The following is a 22,769-nucleotide window of genomic DNA, read 5'->3' on the forward strand; positions in this document are numbered from 1 at the left end:
CTTAAGATTAGTCCCAAATAAATGGCTGCTCCTATTAACTGGTGGCCCAAATAATTGGAACCCAATGTATTTTGTAAACTATCTCATGTATCTTAAAAAAAAAAAAAAAAGAATAAATCAATTTGAAATCAAGGAGACTGTTTGCTCTTCATTATTTTAGCAAATATTTTAATTATTAAATTTTAATTAATTATTTTCTTTTAATTAAAGTCTAACTGGCTGAATTAAAGGCTAACTGGCTGAATAAAGCTATGTAAGCATTTGCTCCATCAATTTTGAACACCACATATCCTTGTTTTGAAAGATATTTGATTTTTTTTATAGCTATACTTCTTGAATTCTAACAACAATTAATAATGCAAACTGAAAGTTGAAAACCTATAATTATCTTTCAATGTATCTTAGCGATTAAGTATATCAACATCTGCCTAAGATCCTGGTCAAAAAGATGTAATAAAATGGGATTGCCGATTAATAAGAACACCTATATTCACAATTTACTTTTTGCAGATGATCAGGTGGTGATAGCACAAGACTTAGAAGATGCAAACTATGCATGTCATCAATTGTTTGAGGAATATAAACAATGGGGTCTAAAAATCAATTTTAGCAAGACTGAAATGTTGTCTTCAGGGCCAGGACACGTTCTAAATATTGCAGGTTTTAAAATCAAACAAGTCGATAAATTCAAATATTTGGGATCAATCTTACAAAGTGATGGATCATCCCAAGTAGAGATCAATAAGAGAATTACAGACGGCAGAAAGGCTATCGGCATGTTAAACTCTGTTCTGTGGAGCAAAAATATCCTAAATAAAACAAAGAAACTTATATTTCAAACGATTGTACAAAGTCTTCTTATTGTATGGAGCGGAAACCTGGACATTGAATAGGCGAGCGGAAAACAAATTGCTCTCCACAGAAATGGATTTTTGGAGATGCTCAGCAGGAACTTCTAGAAGAGACAGAAAATGGAATGAAGACATAAGGGAAAAAATGGAAGTGAAAAAGACTATTATTGACACCATCAAAGAAAAGCGTCTAACATGGTATGGACATGTAAAATGGATGCAAGAAAACAGATATCCAAAGGCTATCCTGGAATGGATACCTCCTGGAAGAAGGAGAAGAGGAGGACATGGATGGATGGACACGGGAGTGTCCATCCATCCATTTACCCATTGTAAATGGAAACACTCCTCTTCAAGAAGAAGAAGATGTATCTTAGCACTGTGGCTTTTTGGAATATCCAAGTCAGTTGATCTTTTTTTTTTTTTTTTTCTGTTGTAATCAATTCATAACTCCCTTGGCAAGCCATGAATTGATTACATAGCCACTTTGCGTTGCTCTTCTTATTTAGGTCTCCCAGTTCTGTTTTCTGGGTGAGTCAATTATAACTCAACCAGAAAACAGAACTGGGAGAACTAAATGACCTATATTAAGCAACCACTACACATTGCTCTTCTCATTTAAAACTCCCAGTTCTGTTTTGTTCAGAATCAAATCTTTGGAAAACAGCTTACATTCCCATTTCACTACTGTCCATTTTAGTGGAGTAGGCTTGTTAAATCTTTCACAAATCCTCTTAAACATCTTCTGTAGTTTTCCCAGTTTGTGATTTTTCATAAGCTAATCTGCTGACTACAAGCTTTTTATTTTTTTTCAATCTATTGGAAAAAATAAATGAGTAAGTGCTATTTCAAATAGAAATAAATGAGAAACAATGGAAACTGAGAACGAAGGAAAGAAAGAGAAAATGAAAAAAATGTTAGGGTCACAATACATGTGGGCTAACCTGTAACAGAATACTACATTCAATATACTGAAAATTTCTGACAGATGTGTCGATCATAGTCAAACTGCAAAATATTTTTGCTATCCTTCAGTTGAACTAAATGGCCCTAAAAGTGTGCTGCAATAGTGTTGCAATGTCCCCTCACAGCCAAAAGGCCAGGGGTTGACACTTACAGAGATGATGACAACTAGATATATTACAGAAATAAATAAATTGACATTAAGTGATATAGGACATTAAACAATTAAATGAAATAACATAAGACATTAAATGAAATTAGATGATACAATGGCATACATAATGGCATTTGGTTACATAAAATATTAAGATGACATGAAAATTACATTAAACAAAATTACATTAAATACCAACTGATGTAACCTAACATTAAAATGAAACAAACAAAATGACACTTGAAAGTTCCAATTTTCGTCTTCTCAGTTCATGGAAAAGAACAGCATGAGCAGAGACAGTTGATGCACATACCGCTGGCTTCGTCCTTGGTATGCTCAGTGATTAACCAGAGCATTAAAGTGGTGAATGCAGGGCATGTTGGCTTGGATACGATGAAGAGAAGCCTTTTCATTTTGCACACTGTCTGGACCCTTTGTTGACTATTTCTTACTGGAAGGAACCTGGCGTGAATTTGCATGTTATTAGATGGTTTCGATGAACCTTCTGTCTACGCTGAGTGACTAGAGGGCACGAGATGTGTGGGGGCCCAGAATCCCATGTCTATAGCATCGGTTAACAGCAAAGTTCTTTAAGTAGGCATCAATGTTTTGGATTCGTCCAAACATCTGGTAGGGTATGAAGCGATCTGATAAGTGGAGGTGTGAGTGAAGAGGGAAAATTGTTGAGGGGTGGCTCAGGGCTGGGCAGGTGAAATCCTCCAGTGAAAGAGATCCCAGAATGAAGGAGATGTGATGAGACCAGTCAGCATCTTTACCATGATTACCAGTCTTCTTTCTTCAATGAGAGAGGGCAGCCTAGGAATTCCCAGGGTCAGGGCCATTTCAGTCGTATGGGCTTGGGATGATATCCTGTGTTTGTAGGTTACCCATTTGAGGAGCCAGTACTCTACTGCCCAGATGGGTTTTGGGTTCGTGGGTGTTGCTAACACCGTGATATTTGCTGCATAAAGTAGCGGGGAGGGGGGTATATGATGTTCCTGAGATATTCTGTTGCTGTGATCTTGTCTGAGACATAATGCAGGTGCTGTTTGGCTCTCCATTTCAGGTGTGCCACCCACCTGATCAATTTATCTATGTGATGGTTAAATCTCAGCTTTGTGTCAAAAACCACCCCCAAATCTAAATGATATGAAACAGGAGGTATGGATACTCCATTGATCTTTGGCAAAATGGTTGTGGGCTCTTTCTTCAAGGAATAGAGCATACACTCAGACTTTTCTGGGTTGATATTATGATCAAATTGTTTGAGGTAGCCTATTAGCATTAGTAGAGCTATATGATGCAAGAAAGCAAGCTTATACAGCATCAGCCAAAAAAAAAACCCTGCCAACCTTCGTATTGTCTTCAAACTTAGACATTAAGCCTGATACACCTTCATCAATATCATCAATAAATACAGAAATCAACAATGGACGCAACACTGAACCTTAGTGCAAGGAGTAAACTGTTAATTTCCTTCGTGATCATATTGGGGTCTGGATTTGTTTGGATAGTGTTCAGTATTTTTAAATCGTCAGCATAAGAAAATATATCTGATCTCTTTTGGATTATAAAAGGGGAGGTGATGGCAGATATTTGTTTAGTATAGATTTTGTCAGAATTATTGGAGTATGATTGTACGGTTCTGAAGGAGTGATGATAGGAAATGCAATGCATCCCCACCTATGGAGTTGTGGTCCTCAAGCAGTTACAGGAAGGCAGGTACTTGAATGGCATCAAAAGCTGCTTCGATATTGAGGTAGGTTATGAGGAGTTTGTCTTTTCTCTCAAAAGCTGGGGTGGTGGTAAGGAAATTGGTAATGGTGGATCTGTTTGGTAGTGATGAATGAATTTGTTGTGGAGGATATGGAAGTATGTGAGTTGTTAGAGTTGGCAGGAGAGTCCTTTCTAGTAGTTTCAGGAAACATGAGGAATTAGAGATGGGTCTGAAGAGTTTCTCTAATGGTGGCATTCTTATTTTCAGGTACGGCCTTACCAGATAAACATTCCATTATAGGGAAAGGTGTGTTTCGTTAGTACTGTTGTTGTTGTTATTGGTTTGTTGTTTAATGGCACAAGGGCTGCTAAGGCCATATTGTGCCTGATTAGTACTGCATTGAAGATGCTAAAAAGGAGCTGGATGATATATGGACCCAGGAATCTGAGCGTGAACTGGAGTATTCCATCTGCACCCACAGCTGTAGAGGTTAAATTCAAGGCTGCTAAGATTTGGCGTTTAGATATAGTGATGGATATCAGCAAGTCTTATCTTCTATGATTGAATATGTGGTTGAGGTTATTGTTGGATACCGGGATATCTTCAAATCGGGATGAAGTCAGTCCATCTCTGGGGGTCAGGTTGCTCTGGGAAACTAGTGGTTTCTTCAGTGTATGGTGTCTTTCCAGGTATTAGTGGCCAATTAAAATAGCTCTTGATGGACTGGGATATTTGGCAGTTGAAAATGGCTCGTGCTCTTGAAAAGGCTATCCTATCATTAATTTCTCCAGAGTGTTTCCATTGCTTATGGAGTAGATGTTTTAATTGAAAGCTGGAGTTTAGTTGTAGTGTTCACCATGCTCTAGAGTGGGGAGTGATTGTGACTGTCTTTGAGGCAGCATATTGAGCTACTGTGATAATCTATTTAGTTAACAGGTCAGCCACTAGTAGGGTATCATAGGACTCAAGGACATGCCATGGGATGAGAGATGCTGCTGTTATGTATTTGGAAATATCCAGATATTTTGGACTGTAAATTGTTCTCCATATCACCTGTTGTTTTTCATTAAAACTTGGGATTGGTGGTTCCAGTTGTATTAGGATTGGGTCATGGTCTGAGTTAAAGTAGCCATCTTGAGGAGTCTCAGGTGTACAGGCTATTGATGTGAGGATCAGGTCAAGTTGATTTGTCCCCCTTGTGAGGCCATCATTGGCTATAGTAAGTTCCGCTACACTTAGCTGTGATAGGAGCAATCTTTTTATATGATCCAGACATGGAGGAAGGTTGAAGTCTCCACAGACAATTTTCATTGGTGAGGTGTGGAGGTGGTGAAGGTTCCAGTTGGTCACCTCTTGCATTGTTTCCTTTGTAGAATTGGGTGGTATGTAGATGACAATGAATTCAATGGAAAAGGATCTTAATTTAAGCAGTATGTAGAGTGCTTCATAATCATATGAGTTGCTGGAGACACTGTTCTCAAGAGTGAGGATGGCTTGATTGTAGAACAGTGACGTCCCCCATCTTTTATTCCTGGATGTGAGCGTGGCACCATAGCCACTGGAAGTCGTAGCTGCAATATAATTCTCAGTGGGTTCCAGCCAGGTCTCGGTGAGGCACAGCATATCAACTTCTTTAGATAACAAAATTTGTCAGTGGTTTCAAGTTTATTCCTTAAGTTGCGAACATTGTGGTAAAGTAGTTTGACCACGGGGATCAAGGGGACTCTCTTAATTGTCTTGGCTCTAGTTGTTTGGTTCTTTCGAGGCTGGGCTGTTGCCCTTGATGTGATCCTGGTTGTGATAGGCATCTCAGTTGTGTAGATTATATTTTGGGGTTGTTGTTCATGAGGATCTACATGGAGGTGACTCGGGTTGTAGGGAAGCAGATTAGTGCATACTGGAGTGTCCACTTTTGGGGTGAAATGATTGCTACTGCAGCTATAGGTGAGTCAGCTGTCTTTCCTTTTGGAGGCCTCTGCATTTCTTAATTTTTCATTATGGCATGCTCTCCTATAAAAGGGATGTATGATGGCTCCAACTGGCCATATGGATGGACGTTTGACGTAGTGATACAGTTAGGAGTCATATTGAGCTTGAAGGAGGCAGCATAGTTCTGGTGTTTAGCTGGAATCTGTTCAACTGCAACATTAAGCTACCACTCATCTCTCAAAGCTGTAGCAATGTCATTGGTTGTGGTCTGTGGGGGAGAGCCTTGAGACATATAAGCTGCTTTTCGACTTTCTCATAGTACTTACTGCTTGAAGCCAAGAGGTGATGGGTGTTCTTTTGAATAGGAGCGGCTTGCTCTTAGTCTTTTAGGGGAGGTGTGCTTTGGCTGATTATTTGCCATAGAATTCATTCCAGTTGTTGAGTGCCTAGCCATGATCTGGACCTAGGTTATAGGCTATAACTGTAAGGGTGTTCAGTCAATTAGTTTAGTGAGGATGTTGTTACAATTCTTAGACTGGGGGCCTGCAGGTTCGGCAGGTGGTATCCTCAGTTTGGGATCATCTATGGATGAGTTGTGGCCAAGCTACAATTGTGTGGCATCCTTCTGAGCTGTATTGATATGCTGTGTGCTAGGTGTTTTGTTCAGCTTTGACTGACTAGGATTAGGCTGGGTTTCAGTGCGGTCTTCTTTTCTGTGTAATTGATGATCTGTGTGACTGGAAGGGTTCAAAGAGGAACCTTGAATGCTAGTCAGGCAGGTTTCCATTGTGACCCCTCACTAGGTATCTCAGCTGAGAAACGAGGTGTAAGACACTTGGGGGTGATCTTGCTCACCTGAGGGGATGGGAGGCAGTTATCAGACAGCACAATTCCTTGATCTATTAAGTTTTGGAGAGATTGAAGTTTATAAATGGATAACTAAGGCTCATCACCATCAACAGCGTCTTGTATCCACTGCAGGTTTTAAGCCTCTCCAGTATGCTCTGTTTGTGCCTTTCTCATCTGTTGTAATTCCATTCTTCTTCTTTGGATTTCATCTCAAAACTAAAAATATTTAATTTTAAAAATCTATTTTCCAAGATAAATGTGTAGAACAGATGTGCTTACATTTTGGTTTTTGAGTAAAAGGTTGGTCACATATACTAGTATTGGTATCAAGACTTAAACTTCCAGCATTCAAATTTGCCTGTTTATAGGTCAGGGTGAAGTTAATGATCACTAGTGATACTAGAGATACACTTGCACTAATATGTGTACTAAAATGAGTAGAATATACATGCCAGTATATCTATTAATAAATATCAATTATCACCTTTTATTCCTATTGACTGCATGGGAAAGTCTTGAATATTGTTAAATCTATTTACAGTATGCTGTATTTCAAAGTAATTAAACATTTGATGATTATATTAAAGCATTAAGTACATCATCAACTTGAATGAAATAGTAAAATAAGTATTATACACATACTGGAAGGGAAGCTGCTTGCAAAATAGACACTTCTTTCATACCTGTAAGCTGGCATTTAGGAATGATGTTGCTATAAAACCTTTTATTTAAACAGCCATGTCAGTCACAATCTAAACAGATGTACGTGGATGAAGGAAATTCATATTTTTTTAGCTTAAATATGTGAAGAAACTGGAAGTCAACAATCATTTCTGTAAAAGGTATTTATTTTCTTCAAATTATTTTCATCAGTCTCTACTAATTTTGTACAATTAAAAGGCAACAAATAGTTTATCCGCACTATGGTAGCTTTCTAAAACAATATCACTTTATCTACAGCTTCATGTCGACACAAAGAGTGCCAGCAACATGTTTGAAGTACTGAAGAGGAAGTTATCATATAGTGCAGCATTTCCTCATTTTCTGTCCTTGTTGCAGCACTCCCTGTTGTTACCACGTAAGTAGTAGTCATGAAGTAATTTAAAGAAACATTAAAATGTTGGTATAAAAAATTATCACAAAAATTTCAGATGAATCAAATGCTAATTGTTCCTTATACTTGTACAAACAAATAATACTCCATTTCACTATTTTAAATTTAATAGAACAAAAACCTGATTATAACAAATCATACCAGGAGGTCATCTTGTTTATGGTTAGTCTCTCTCTCTCTCTCTCTCTCTTAGATACTGATTGGTATTATAATGCAAAACAGGGCAAATCTGAATGATTTCTATTCCTCTTTTCCCTTGAATGAACTATTCTTTAAAATTTCCCACTCCTAACACTTGTGCAGATATCAATAAATATGTGTCAATGAAATTAATTTGGAGAGGCTAACCCCTTTATCCTTCATTTTACCCAAAACTCTTGTGCTCTGTCTAAACCAAGGATTTAAAAAAATATGTGCTCAGGATAAGAATAAAGTATATCACAATTGACTTAATCTCCAGTTTCATTTTCCATCCCTGCTTTCCTAAATTAAAGCTCACAACAGTTGTAAACAAATTATTGACAAGTTAGTTATGTATGCAGTGCATTGCATTTCATGCATATTCAGTTTTTTTCCCTTATATATATATATATAAATTTATGTTACAAACCACACATTATTTGTATCCTTTTGCTTCCTTTACTGCTGCGCTGCATGTTTTGGAGCATTAGACATATAACTTTTGTTATTTTCCTTTTTCTGCTTATTTTGCTTCTTAACAGTTTAATATTACTATATATATATATATCTTTGTAAACAACTCCACCTTCACAAGTCCTACATAATAGGTGCCTCCGTAGCCAGGTGGGAAGGAGCAGCAGTGCCTGGCACACGCTTCTTGATTAGACTGGGGTTCAAGCCCATCACCACCAAATACGGAGGATGCGGAAAGGTCAGGGAATGACCCTGCAGAAAAATGCAGGGTCTTACATTTGGGGAATGGCAACCCCAAAATAAATTGTACAACTTGGTGGGGTTGAATTAAAAACAGTAGAAGAGGATCTGGTAGTTATGATAAGGGCAGATATAAAGTTTTCTGAACAGTGTAAACAGGTAGCCCAGAAAGTCCATGGTTTTCTATTGATGGTTTATCAAACATCATCCTGTAGAAATAGGGAGGTCATTGTCCCATTATCAAGTATTGAAGCCTTATCTGAAAAAAGACATCGAGCTTCCTGAAAGGATACAGAAGCAGGCAACTTGCATGGTGAGATCAGCAAAAGGGTGACCGTGTGACGAAAGACTGATTAGTGGGCTACAGAGCTTGGCAACCATGAACCTCAGAGTTCGCCTGATTGATATTTGTAAAGCTCTGTGAGGGGTTAGTAAATTGAATGAGAGTGGAATTCTCACTTTTATAAAGAATTCCAGAACAAGGGATCATAAATTCAAATTATAGGGGAAGAGGTTTAGACTGAACTATAGGAAGTTTTCTTTTAGTCAGCGAGTCATTGATTGCTAGAACAAGTTGACTTTGCAGGTAATTGTGGCTAATTGAAGTTTGAATACAATCAAAGGTCAACTGGAGAGTTACTTATGTGAGGATGGAAGCATATAATTTGTATTTTCTTATCTACTTGGTATTTTTTTTTGCCAGTGCAGCAAAAGCCTGTGGCTTCCTTACACTATACAGGGTGTCTCAAAATTATTGGTACAAACGTTTAGGGGAAGTAGGCAACATCTAAAGGAATGTGAATCGCATAGGAACCCATAACCAGAAACGTCATGGGAAAGTAGTAGCAGAGGCACAAGAAGCAGAAATGACACAAGACAGTAATTAGTGGCAAACATTTATTTGACATAATATTAACAATGGAGTACGAGATGGATGCATTTCATGATGTTACAACAGATGCTCGAAGGTTCCACCATGAGACGCGATGCATGCGTGACACCGATGCAGCATGGATTGGTGAACACGGACGAACACACCTGGAGTTTCTTTGACAGTAGCAGCAGCGCAGACGAGTCTCGCCACAAGATCCATTTCCATCTCCACAGGCGATTCATACATGATAGATTTGAGGGCCCCACAGAAAGAAATCAAGGCTCGATAAATCAGGTGAGCAGGGGAGCCAGGCAACGGGTCCACCACGGCCAATCCATCAACGCCCAAAACGCCTGTTCAAATGGTCACGAACACACCTTCCATAATGGGCAGGTGCCCCGTCATGTTAAAACCAAATGTTGCGTCTCACATTTGCTGGAACATCGTCAAGTAACCCTAGTAGAATTTGTTCAAGAAAGATCCGATATTTAGTGGAGTTCATGCAGGATGGTAACAGGTATGGGCCAACTAAGCAGTCACCGACCACACCTGCCCACACATTTATTGCGAAGCGATGTTGTGCCGCACGGGGGCACACACCGTTTGGGTTGTCATTAGCCCACACATGAGCATTGTGTTGATTGAATAAGCCTTCCCGAGTGAAATAAGCCTCATCCGTGAACAAAACATAGGCTGGAAAATTCAAATCTTGAACACTTTCTTGGAGAAACCAATGCGCAAAAGCCACACGTGCAGGATGATCTTGGGGAAGCAGTAACTGAACCCTTTGGAGATGAAAGGGGTGTAAAGAATCGTCATGCCAGACATGCTGTACACTGCAATGAGACACTCCTAAGGCAGAAGCAACGGCACATGTGCTGGTAGTAGGATTATTCTTGATGGCATTAAACACACTTTCTTCCATGGCGGGAGTTCGCGTCGAATGTGGTCTGCCAGCACTATTCCTGTTACCTCTAAATGACCCATAATCGCACAAATTTTGATGCACATGTGCAAACAAATGGTGGTCCGGTACATGTCTGTCTGGGAAGCGTTCTCCATAAATTCGTTGAGCGGCTCGTCCATTGCCCTCTGCTAATCCATACACTAGGTGCATGTCTGCCAGCTCACAGTTTGTATATCGATGCATGCTCTTCGTGCAGCGACTACTGCTTGAATGAGTAAACCAGAAATTTTCCCTCTCGCGAACTGATGAACAGCCCCGTCTACCGACTTACGGTGACGTTTCCGGTTATGGATTCCTATGCGATTCACATTCCTTTAGATGTTACCTACCTCCCCTAAACGTTGGTACCAATATTTTTGAGAAACCCTGTATAGGGAATACTATGACTATTACTTCACAACAAGTTTAAATATATCTCTTATAGCTTGAATAAGTAACCTTTCCCATGTAGAGAGGTCTATTGTTATTTATCCTTGGTTGAGCACAATCAACTGGACAATACAATTTTGGAATTGACTGACTCCCCCCCCCCAACACACACACACTGGTGCGCAGGTTAGTATTCAAGGAGTGGAAAATCCAATTGTGACTTATTTACCCAATATGAGAGACATTATACAGTATGAGATTTAAACTCATAGAATGCTAGGGCTATAAAATCTCAGGCTATAAAAATTTTAATTATATGTAGCTAAAATATAAAACAAAATAAGTTTGTAGGATCATTATATAACAGCTCCAAAATGGTGCCATCTGGGTGGTTAGTACTCAAACAAGAGTAAGTAACTACAGGACTTCTCTACTTGGGAAGGGTTGCTTATTCGAGATATAAGAGATGGGTAACTCAGATTTCACAATATGAATTAGGTTACGTTTTGCCACGTTCTACCCATAAATGGGTCAGAAAAGATTTTTGTACAGTGCTGAATTCAAGTTAAAAGTGATCCAGTTTGCAAAAGTGAATGGAAATCGTGCTGCTGAACGTAAGTTTGGTCCTCCTCCAACTGAGAAAACAATCCGAGACTGGCTATGGGAAGAAGAAGAAACCCTACCGAAAATGCTACGGCAGAAGAAGGCCATGAGAGGCAAGTCAGCAAAATGGCCTGATTTAGAGGGGGAATTGAAGATATGGATTGAAGAGCAAAGGGTAATTGGAATTCCCGTGTCCACAAAGATGGTTCAGCATGAGGCAAGAAGAATTGCTGATAAAAAAGAAGTTACTGATTTCAAAGGAGGACACAATTGGTGCTTCAGGGTCATGAAATGGAATGGACTAAGCATGCGTACAAGCACCAGACTTGCCCAAAAGATGCCTGAAAGCTATGAGCAGAAGGTCCTTGAATTTCATCATTTTGTCATTCAATGTCAGAAGACACATCAGTTTGAGTTGGGACAGATTGCAGATATGGACGAAGTCCCCCTTCAATTTGATGTCCCAAGTAACAGAACTGTTGATAAGAAGGGGGTGAAAACTGTAACTGTGAAGACAAGTGGATATGAAAAGAGCCATTATACAGTTGTTCTAGCTTGTTGTGCCGACGGAACCAAGCTGCCTCCTATGCTGATTTTCAAACGCAAAACAAAGCCAAAAAAAGATATTCCTCGAGTAGTGATTGTCCACATTCATGACAAGGGTTGGATGGATCAGGATGGGATGAAGATCTGGTTTGAGAAATTTTGGAGCAGGACACCAGGTGGGCTCTTATGCAAACCTGCCCTATTGGTGCTTGATCAGTTCAGGGCACACATAACAAAAAACACAAAGAAGATTGCTGCAGAGCAAAAAACAAAACTTTCTGTCATACCTGGAGGCTTGACATCCCAGATCCAACCACTTGATGTCAGCATTAACAAACCCTTCAAATCTGCTATGAGAGACGAATGGAACCGATGGATGAAGTCTTCTGGGGAGAATTTGACACCAGCAGGAAGAGTGAAGAAACCAACTATGGGAGAAGTTTGTACCTGGGTGAAAAGATCCTGGGATAATATCAAGATTGATATCGTTGTCAAGTCATTTAAGAAGTGTGGCATTGCAAATGCCAAAGATGGAACTGAGGATGAGGCAATATATGAAGACAGTGATTCGTCATCGGACACAGATGAGGACTGCTATTGTTATTTGGTTTTTAGGAGCATTAGCAACTAAGACCATATTGCTCCAGGGATATGCGGTGGTCATTCCCTGACCTTTTTGCATCCTCCGTATTTTGTGGTCACGGGCTCAAACCCCGGTCTAATCAAGAAGCTTGTGCCATGCACTGCTGCTCCTGTCTACCTGGCTATGAAGGTGCCATCAGACACAGATGAGGACAAGCTAATGGATGGGAGTTTTGACAGTGATGAGGAGTTGTATGAATTTTATGATGAATAAAACTTGAGTTCAATAACTTTATGTAATACATTTTTTTTCAAATTTCGGGCCCCAAAATTCAGGTGTGTCTTATACATGGGGAAATACGATAATTTACCAAATCCATCTGTATTCCTCTTGGTCAACAGCTGTTAGAAAAAGTTGCATTTTTGCATTGCTAAGTATGCTAACTAAATGCAATGCAATTTAGTTAGCACACTTTGTGCTGTTTATTTCAGCCTTGATTCTGGAATCTGGCAAATTATATTCGTTTTTGCAGTTAGAGTCCAGGAGTTGCTTTCCTTCCAGGTTTTATTTTTCCTGTGTGTGTGTGTATATATATATATATATATATATACAGGAAAAATACAGTAAACACACACACACACACACACACACACACACACACACACACACACACACACACACACACACACACACACATATATATATTTCAATTTCCCTCCATTTTAATTTTAATCCAATTCAACATTCAGGTAATTGCAACTTTCCCTATTCATAATTTCAGCATAGAACAGGGACTACAATCATTTTATGTAGTTCATTAGGCATGAAGCAGTCACCAAACTGTGGTATCGTGCAGTCACTGATGCCTTGTTGGCATCTGTTGGAAAACAATATGCAATGGTTGTCAGTCTCTTTCTTTCTTTTCTTTTTTAATGTTAAAATATTATTAATTTCATCCCCACTATCAGATTTTATTGATTGAATTTTTATTTTTAACACTTATTTTTATTGAATTTTTGGATTATTTTTTGTGAAATTTTCAGGTTAATAAATCATCCAGTGATAAGAAGGCTTAGTAGAATTAAACAAATTCTATTGTCACTATTAATTTTATGTTTATTATATGTCAAAAATTATAATAAAACCATATATTATTATTTATGTACTTGCATATTTTTTTTTATGGAGCACAGGCAGAGGTGGAAGAAAGGTTTTTTTTTTTTTTTTTTTTTATGAAAACCCCAAACACGAGAGGTATTAGAACCTATAGTACTTAGAACCGTACTTGGGTTGGAGGTTCAGAAGATGAAAGAAGATATTTGTTAACATTAGACTTGAACTTCTGTAGACTGTAATTTTCCAGTCAATGGAGGACGGTCATTAATATACAAGAGTGGGGAAAGAACTGAATCTTGGGGAACACTCTGTCTTCTAACTTCTCCATTAGTGGAGAAGTTAGAAGACAGAGAGCCATCTACCATCACCCTCAGTGAGAGATCAGAGAGAAAACTGGATAACCAATTACAAAACACAGTTGGCAAACCATAAGATGGAAGCTTGTTTAGGAGACCTTTATGCCAAACACGATTTGGCATAAAGCCTTTGAGATGTCAAGAGAACTGCTTGTGTTTCCCCGAACTTTTCCATTGAATTTGTCCATAAATGGGTAACATAAGCCGGAATATCACCAGTGGATCGACACTGACAGAATCCATGTTGGCAATCATTGATGAGATGAATCACTAATTGATGAATCATTAACTGCCAACTCTTAAATCGTCTAGTATTTTTAGACGATTTAAGAGTTGGCAGTTAATTGATTTTTTTCCATTACTTTAGAAAGAGTAAAAGTAATTGCAATTGGACGATAATTGGATGGCAGGGATTTGTCACCATTTTTAGGAACTGGCTGGATATGAGCAAATTTCCAAGCAGAAGGAAAAACACCTTTGAAATAAGAAAGTGAAAAAAGGCGACAAAGAACAGGTGTAAGTTCAGGAGCACAGGTTTTGAGAACAAGTGGAGAAATACCATCAGGACCTGGAGCTTTCTTAGCATCAAGATTCGTCAAAATCCTTCTGACATCCTTTTGACGGAAGACCACAGGAGGCATTGAATGGAGTGTGTTGGGAATTATGGGAGGTGTTTTACCAAGATTATTAATACAGGAGTCGGAAGAAAAATGGGATTCTAGCAGGACAGCTTTATCTTTGACTGAAGTGACAACATAACCAATTGGTTTTGACAGAGGCGGGAGCAGAGATGGGCAAAAGTTGCGGCAAATAGCTTTGGCAAGAGACCAGAATGCTCAGCTACGATTAGGGCAAGAAGCAAGTTTTCTACTCTTAGCCTGTTCAAAATCTAGTTTGGACCGATTAATAACTGCTTTACAATTGTTGCGAGCTTTGGTGTAGACAGAAAATGAAACTGAAGATTTGGAAACAAGCCAATTACGATATGCAACGTTCTTCTCTTGAACAGCCTTAACACATTTATTGGAAAACCAAGGTTTAGATAAAGGACGAGATTTTAAAGTGGAGTGTGGAATAAAGGATTGCATTCCTAGAAGAATAATTTCACTGACACGAGCTGAGCAAACGTTGACATCAGAAGTTTTGAAACAGTAATCCGAACAAGGAAAAGAAGAAAAGAAGTCTCGCAGGTCATCCCATTTTGCATTCTTGTAATGCCAAACAACACGAGGTTGGGAATAGCCATGAGATAAAGGTTCCATTGGAGAAGAGACAATCACCAAGTTGTGATCTGAAGTGCTTAAAGGACCTCTCACTTCAACCGTGTACTTAGAAGGGTTGTTTGGGAGGAAAAGATCAAGGATATTGGCTGCATGGTTAGCATTGTCCAGTATTCTTGTATGTAAATGAACTCCAGATAGTGACTGGAGGGAGTTCGAGTAGTGTGTATGCGGGGGGGGTATTGTCGAGGCCACGTTATGTCAAGGATCTGGGTATATTCTTACCATGTGTATGCCATATCCAAAAATTTCATTACTTCCTACAGCATATCATCCCCCACTTTTTGTTATTATTAAATACACCATGAATTGTCAAATTAATAGAGTAAGCTTATCTGTGAAAAGATCTAAACCTTCCAAACACTTCCTAGTTCATTTCACAAATATACGTGGTCTCAATTCTAATCTCAACGATGTCCATTTCCACTTGCAGTCTGCCAAACCCCATGTACTTTTTCTGACAGAATCTCAGTTATTGGTTGATTCAACCACTGCTCATCTCAGATGCCCAAATTATTCGCTGTATGATTCCTTTCGCCTCAAAGTTGGTACTTGTGCATATGTCCGTTCCGATATTCCCTGTCAGAGACTTGGTAATTTGGAATCTCCTCTTTTTGATTTTCTCTAGCTTAAAATCTCTCTACCTCATTGTGTCAAATTCATCTGTTGTCTCTACCGTTCTCCTAACTCTACTAATCACTTGAAGCTCTTTGACTTCCTCTCTCTGCAACTTGACTTTCTCCAGTCCAACTTTCCTAACAGCGAGGTAATTTTCCTTGGTGATTTTAATGTTCACAACTCCAGCTGGCTTCCGTTTTCTAGCCACACCGACCCAGCTGTTCGAGATGCTGAGGCTTTTGCAATACTAATGACCTTGCACAGATAATAAATGACCTTGCACAGCTAAATAAATCCTTTCAGTTGTCCCAGTATTACAACACAAATCAGCAGCACATCCCTAAAAAGGATAATATAATGCTACTTATTTGTAATGTTTTAACCCCTAACTCCATTTTGACACTTACTAGCACTTCATCAGTAGTCAGGACCAGGACTAGGGATCGCAGGCGTCACCTTAAAATAGGTGCTGCTAAATGATGCCTAACCCCATGTGTGTTAAGATATGATATGACTTAGGTTTTGGTGCTGTTACAAGGTTTTGTCTCGGGCACCACAAACACTACCGCCAGCTCTGCCAGTAGTGGGAGGTCAGGCATCCCAATCAGTTCAGTCTAGAGTGTTTTTTCCCAACTGATGAGGTACCATCTGTTGGGAGTGGGTGGGGAGGATGGCATCAAATTACAAATAAGTTAAATAGTGTTAAGGCCAATTCTAAGTGAGACTAATAGGAGTACTGCATTCGTAATGGAAGAATTATGGAGATGCAGTGCACACATAGTTCTTTTAGAGTGTAGTGCACACTAAAAGAATTGTATTTTATTTTATGTTTTGAAAATCTAAGAATTTAATTTACATTTATGCCACTGTCATCTGTCACTGATAATATCAAATATTTCATTGTTTCTATTTTTTTTATTAAAAAAATCCTATGAATACTAATTATCGCCTAAAGTTAGCAGTAGTCTAAACCTAGAGCTAGCTGTGACTTATGTTGTACTGCTATCATACTGCTAACTTTAGACATATATAATTTAAGAAATCAGATAGCATTCTGACTGCTTAAATTATATATGTCAAAATTTATATATATATCCTTCTGTTCCTTCAAATTTATTGTATAAAGGAATTATTACATGGTTAATTAAAAAGGCTTAAATTTTAGAGATCATTAACTTGAAATAGTGTGTTGATCAGTGATAGATTGTGTCTGATTGTATTTTTTTTTTTTTTGTTTAAAGTGGACTCTGGTGCTTGTCCCCAACACTGGTTGCTGTTTGATAGGATAGTGCAGCAAATTGTGCTTCAGGGAGAGAATGAAGAAAATCCTGATATATCACCTCTCAAAATCAATGTGAAAGAAATTGTTCAACTGTAAGCAAACTGACTTCTTAATGTTCTATAAATTCTAAATTGTTTATGAAAATCTATGAAATAAAATTTGATGAAAACCTTGAAAATACTACCATTTTTATTTCAGGTTGAATTAAAATTCTAATGATAGTGATCAATTATGACTAAATACTAAAATGTTAATATACTGTATCTTCCAGTTTCAAATTAAGAATACCAAAACATATTACCACTGAAGGCTGTGTTCATATCTTTTTTTCAGTCTTGCTACAGAAGAAGAACTAAGATCATCAAGGGAAAAAGCACAGGCCTTACAGGAGGAAAATAATGAATTGAATGGCCTTCTTTCCAAAAAGGAACAGGAATTAGAACAGCACTTACAAGAAAAGGTGAAACCATGTATTTAAATTTATTTAATCTTTAAGAAAGTGATCCCTGCCCTCCCTCCCTCTCTCTCTCTCTCTCTCTCTCTCTCTCTCTCTCTCTCTCTCTCTGGCACCTCCGTAGCCAGGTGGGAAGGAGCAGCAGTGCATAGCACATGCTTCTTGATTAGACCGGGGTTCAAGCCCGTCACCACCAAATATGGAGGATGCGGAAAGGTCAGGGAATGACCACCGCATATTCCCGGAGCAATATGGCCTTAGTTGCTAATGCTCCTAAAAACCAAACAACTCTCTCTCTCTCTCTCTCTCTCTCTCTCTCTCTCTCTCTCAGGGTAACTCGAAAATTTTTTTTTTCTTTTTTGACTGATGCAGCATAAGCCTCAGACTTCCTTGCACCATATGGCTAGTAATAATACTACTACTACTACTACTAATAATAATAATAATAATAATAAAACTAGGGGGCTTTGTCCCCCTGCTCACTGCACTCGTTTCTTTTGATAAAATAAAATAAAACACAGAGGCTTTCAACTCTGTGTGTATCTCTTTTTCTCAGCTATGAATACATAAATATGTTACTATATCTATATAATATATTGGTGTAAATACACCAGAGACAACTCTTAAAGAAAAACTACGATCATAGTGTGGAAAGCATCATTTCATCTGTATTTCATATTGTGCTCATCCTTCACGACAAGTTACCATGTATTGCACTACCTCAAATAAGTATGCTTCACTAATAGAGAAGACTATTGTCACTTCTTCTCGGTGGGCACCACCATCTTACAATTGCCTTATACAGCAGGATAATGAACTCCCTATCTCTAGGATAATGTCTGATAAATCATCAATAGACTTTCCTGGCTGCCTGTTTATGCTGTTCAGACTACTTTGTATCTGCCTGTATTGTAACTCCCTGATCCCTTTCTTCCTCTACTGTTTTTAATTCAACCCCACTAAGTGTATAATTTATTTTGGGGTGGCTATTTCCCAAGTGTAAAACCTTGCATTTTGTTACATTAAAACTTAGTTGCCACTTTTCTAACCATTCCTGAAGCCTAATTCAAGTCATCCTGAAGGAGCATTGCTTGGGACTGATCATTAACGAACTCTACCAATCTTTATGCTGTCTGCAAATTTTTATATCATGCCTTCTATCCTTCGTTGATGTCATTTATGAAAAACAGAAACAACAGTGGTTCAAGGACTAATCCTTGGGGGGGACCCTATTTCTGACATTACACCAATCTGTAGAATATCCAGTTCCCTACATCCAGTTAGCATTAGTTGAGGGATATGATGCAAGAAAGCAAGCTTATACAGCATCAGCCAAAAAAAAAAAAAAAAAAATCCCTTCCCATTTCACCCATCTGGTCACTCCAAATGTTTGTCTAGTTCAGCTTTAAATTTATTTAAGTTATCAACTTCCACAACAATGGATAGAAGTCTGTTCCAGCAATAAATTACTTGGTGGCTAAAGGCAAACTTCCGCACATCTATTCTACAACTCTTTCCTCAATTTGAATCTATGCCCCCTCAGGTTCTTAATCTAAGCAAGCGGAAGTATTCCGTCAGCATCAAGCCTGCTCAAACCATTCAAGGCCTTATACACCTCGATCAGGTCACCACGCAGGTGCCTAATCTCCAGGAGCTGAAACTTGCAGACTTAAGCCTTTCTTCATAAAAGCACCACCCTTTAGTTCCTCTCACAAATCTTGTTACCCTTCTCTGTACACATTCTAGCAACTCTACATCCTTCCTAAAATGAGGCCTCCAGACCAGTATGCAGTACTCAAGGTCTGGCCTGACCATTGCTTTATACAAAGAGATAATCACCTCCTTGTCTCTGCTAGCAAAATTGCTATATATCATTGACAAAACTCCATGACCTGCTCTGGCAGCCTGTCTGCACTGCTCAGACGGGCTGCCAGAGCAGGTCATGGAGTTTTGGCAGCCCGTCTGCACTGCTCAGAGAACTTCCTATCTGACTGCACAATTATCCCCAGATCTTTTTCATTCTCCACCTCCCTGAGTGTAGTACCACACAGTTGGTACGTTTCTCTTGGATTACTGCTACCCATATGGTTCTTGAGTAACTGTATCAAAAGAGCTTCCTAGATTAGTTAAACATTACTTTCCCTTAACAAAACAATTTTTTTTGTTCTTCAGAATAATATTTCTATCTAAATGTCCTGGTTGCACTCTTAATCATTGCCTCTAACATTTTCCCTACCACTGAAGTCAGACTAAGCAGTCTGTAAGTTGTCCTTCTTTGCACCCTTTCAAGGGTGCCTCCGTAGGCAGGTGGGCAGGAGCAGCAGTGCATAGCACATGCTTCTTGATTAGACAGGGATTCGAGCCCATGACCACCAAATACGGAGGATGCGGAAAGGTCAGGGAATGACCACCGCATATCCCAGAGCAATATGGCCTTAATTGCTAATGCTCCTAAAAAAAACAACCAATCAACCAAAACCCTTTCAAGAAGCTCAACGTCTTTTTTCCGATGAGGTTTCCACACTTGGAGACAGTATTCCGAATGCAATCTTTCAATTGCAATGTACAGCAGGATTATGGCCTCCCTATTTCTGTAGGATATGTTTGATTAATTATCGATAGGACACCATGAGTGCCACCTGTTTACCCTTCTCAGAAAACTTCCATCTGCTCATATCGTACATCCCAGATCTCTTTCTTCCTCTACTGTTTTATTTTGATCCCACCAACTGTATAAGTTTTTTGGGATTGCTATTTCCCAAGTGTACGACCTTGCATTTTACCACATTAAAGCATTTCTGCCACTTTTCTGACCATTTTTAAAGTCTGTTCTAGTCATTCTATAGGAGCGCTGCTTGGCACTGATCATTAACTACTCTGTCTTGGCACTGATCATTAATGAATCTTTACGTTATCTGTAAATTTTGATTTTATGTCATCAAGAAGATATAGTTTCACATATACAAAAGAGTTAAGAAATATTGACTGTGGAGGAAAAAGACAAGATCAGAATGTTATAGAGAAAAGGAATGGGGAACTACAAAGAAAGTCTGAGGAAATAAGGGCAAGACAAGATCAGAGTGTTATAGAGGAAAGAAATGGGGAACTACAAAGAAAGTCTGAGGAAATAAGGGCAAGATGAATGGAATAGCTAAGAGAGTTATGTGGATCAAACAAGCGGCAGGATGATGATTTTGATAATGTATATGTAAAGGAACAAGATAGCATTGAAGGAAATGGAGAGAAATAAAGCAATAGATACTGATGGAAGAGTAGTGGAATTTACAACGTGCTATATGAAGTGGACTTGGGTAACTAACAAATTATGCAGGTTAATATATATACACTAGCTGTTAATTCACTTAATTTTGAATTTAACATCCAACAAGAAGATTTTATGACTAATGATACCAATAGAAAAGTCATGCAATTAAATATAAAGATTTTAAAACTATAAGTTTGTACCATGTGTAGCAAATATAATGTTAAAAATATTAAAGAGAAGGATGGAGGAAAACATGGAAGAGGACACCTTGACTTCAGAAGAGGGAGGGAAAAGAGAGATGCAATGGGTGTGACAAAAATCTTGACAGAAAGACATCTGGAAGTGAAGAAATATGTGTATATGTTTTACAGATTTAAAGAAATATTTGAAACAGCTTAAATATGTAAATTTCTCTGCATTAAATTTTACCGTCAACCATTGGTTGACACTGGGTCTTTCCAGTGAGAGGGACAGTGCTCAGGCATGTGCACTTTAGAAATGACTACAACTGCCCACATAGTCAACCTAAAATAATTAATTTTCACTTTTAATCAGATAACATCACCCATTAGGCAAATCCATTATTTATTAAAAACTCAAGCACACCACTGTGACTGGGTTTCAGAACTTACTGGTTCAGCACCAGACAGCCCTGTTAGCGACACTGTGTTGAGTCGTGAACAGATTTTTGAATCAAAATGAGCAGGCAAGTGGTAGATCAAAAGATAATTTATGATTGGAAACAATTTATGATATGGGGTTGTTAAACTCCTACAGAAAAGCTGCATGAGGCCAATATCATAACATAATTAAGAAAAGGGGACTGCCAAACATCCCTCGAGAGCAGCCCCAACGAATTCCCTAGTACCGTTCACAGATTATAAAATGAAGATCCGAAGTATATGTAAAGGTCTATGGACTCTTCAATGGCAAGTGCAAATTCATAATAAACTTTTTCAAATTAAACCTGTACCAAAATTATGGGCTTCCAGCTTCATTGCAAACAGACAAGAAGAAGTAATTCTAGCCAGAGCCAGAATCAGCCATACTCATTTAAATAATTTATTCCTCCTGTCAGGGAATGACCCTCCTCAGTGTAACCATTGTCATACACCACTCACAGTCAAACACATACTTCTGGAATGTACTCTGTATAATAATGCTCGACTAGTGTCATTCAGTTCTCTGGCAAGCTTAAAGGAACCTTTGTCACTTAGCCATATCATAGGCGAAAAATCAAATCTCGCAGAATTCTTCTCCTTCCTAAAACGAATAGGACTGTATAGCCATTTCTAACTGCTTCTACATGAACCAACAAAGGCAGTATGAACCAATTTTCTAAGTGCAATATGGTCTAAGTAGCCATTGCACTTAAAACCCCATCAAAAACAACAAAAGGGAACTGTTTCAAATGCAGGTTATTGCAATATTTGAAACAGCTTATATATAGCATTTCTCTATGTTAACTTTTGCAGTCAGCTATCAGGGGATGCTGTGGCTTCCAATGACAGTGACTTCACTCAGGCAACGCTCTTCAGAAATGACTACAACTGTCCACATAGTCAACCAAAGTAAAGTAACCAATATTGCTTTTAATTGGATAACATCATCCATTAGGCAGATCCGTTATCCATTAAAAACTCGAGTTACTGCCGTCACCAGTTTTGAACTTATTGGTCCCATCATCAGACAGCGAGTAATCCTATTAACAACTTTGTGTCAAGAGATGAATGGGTGTATCAAAACTAAATGAGCACTCAAGCAGTAATCAGAAGAAAACTTCCAATTAGAAAATGTAACTTATGTTACATGATCACTGCCACAGCATCCCTGAGAGTTTAATGCAGAGAAGCATATTTAAGCTGTTTCAAATATTACAATAACCTGCATTTGAAATGGATCCCCTTTAATTAATTATGTTATAACAATGGCTTCATGCAGCTTTTCTATAAGAGTGTAACATCCATGTAAGTTACATTTCCAAT

At 38.5% G+C, this 22,769-nt stretch overlaps 1 protein-coding gene across 3 annotated transcripts in view; it reads left to right on the top strand.

The window, feature by feature from the left end:
* LOC150084557 (disheveled-associated activator of morphogenesis 2-like) overlaps nt 1–22,769 on the top strand; it is a 575,048-nt gene that overhangs the window by 350,712 nt on the left and 201,567 nt on the right. For all 3 annotated transcript variants that reach the window (XM_090375315.1, XM_090375314.1, XM_090375316.1), the window contains exons 10-12: nt 7,424–7,541; nt 17,025–17,157; nt 17,399–17,525. In XM_090375315.1, the coding sequence (XP_090231441.1) occupies nt 7,424–7,541; nt 17,025–17,157; nt 17,399–17,525 (378 nt within the window). The remainder of the gene's footprint in view (nt 1–7,423; nt 7,542–17,024; nt 17,158–17,398; nt 17,526–22,769) is intronic.

The sequence above is a fragment of the Mastigoproctus giganteus genome, chromosome 6 (assembly GCF_048544385.1).
Source record: "Mastigoproctus giganteus isolate SK-2022 chromosome 6, ASM4854438v1, whole genome shotgun sequence".
In the NCBI taxonomy this organism is placed as follows: Eukaryota; Metazoa; Arthropoda; class Arachnida; order Uropygi; family Thelyphonidae; genus Mastigoproctus; species Mastigoproctus giganteus.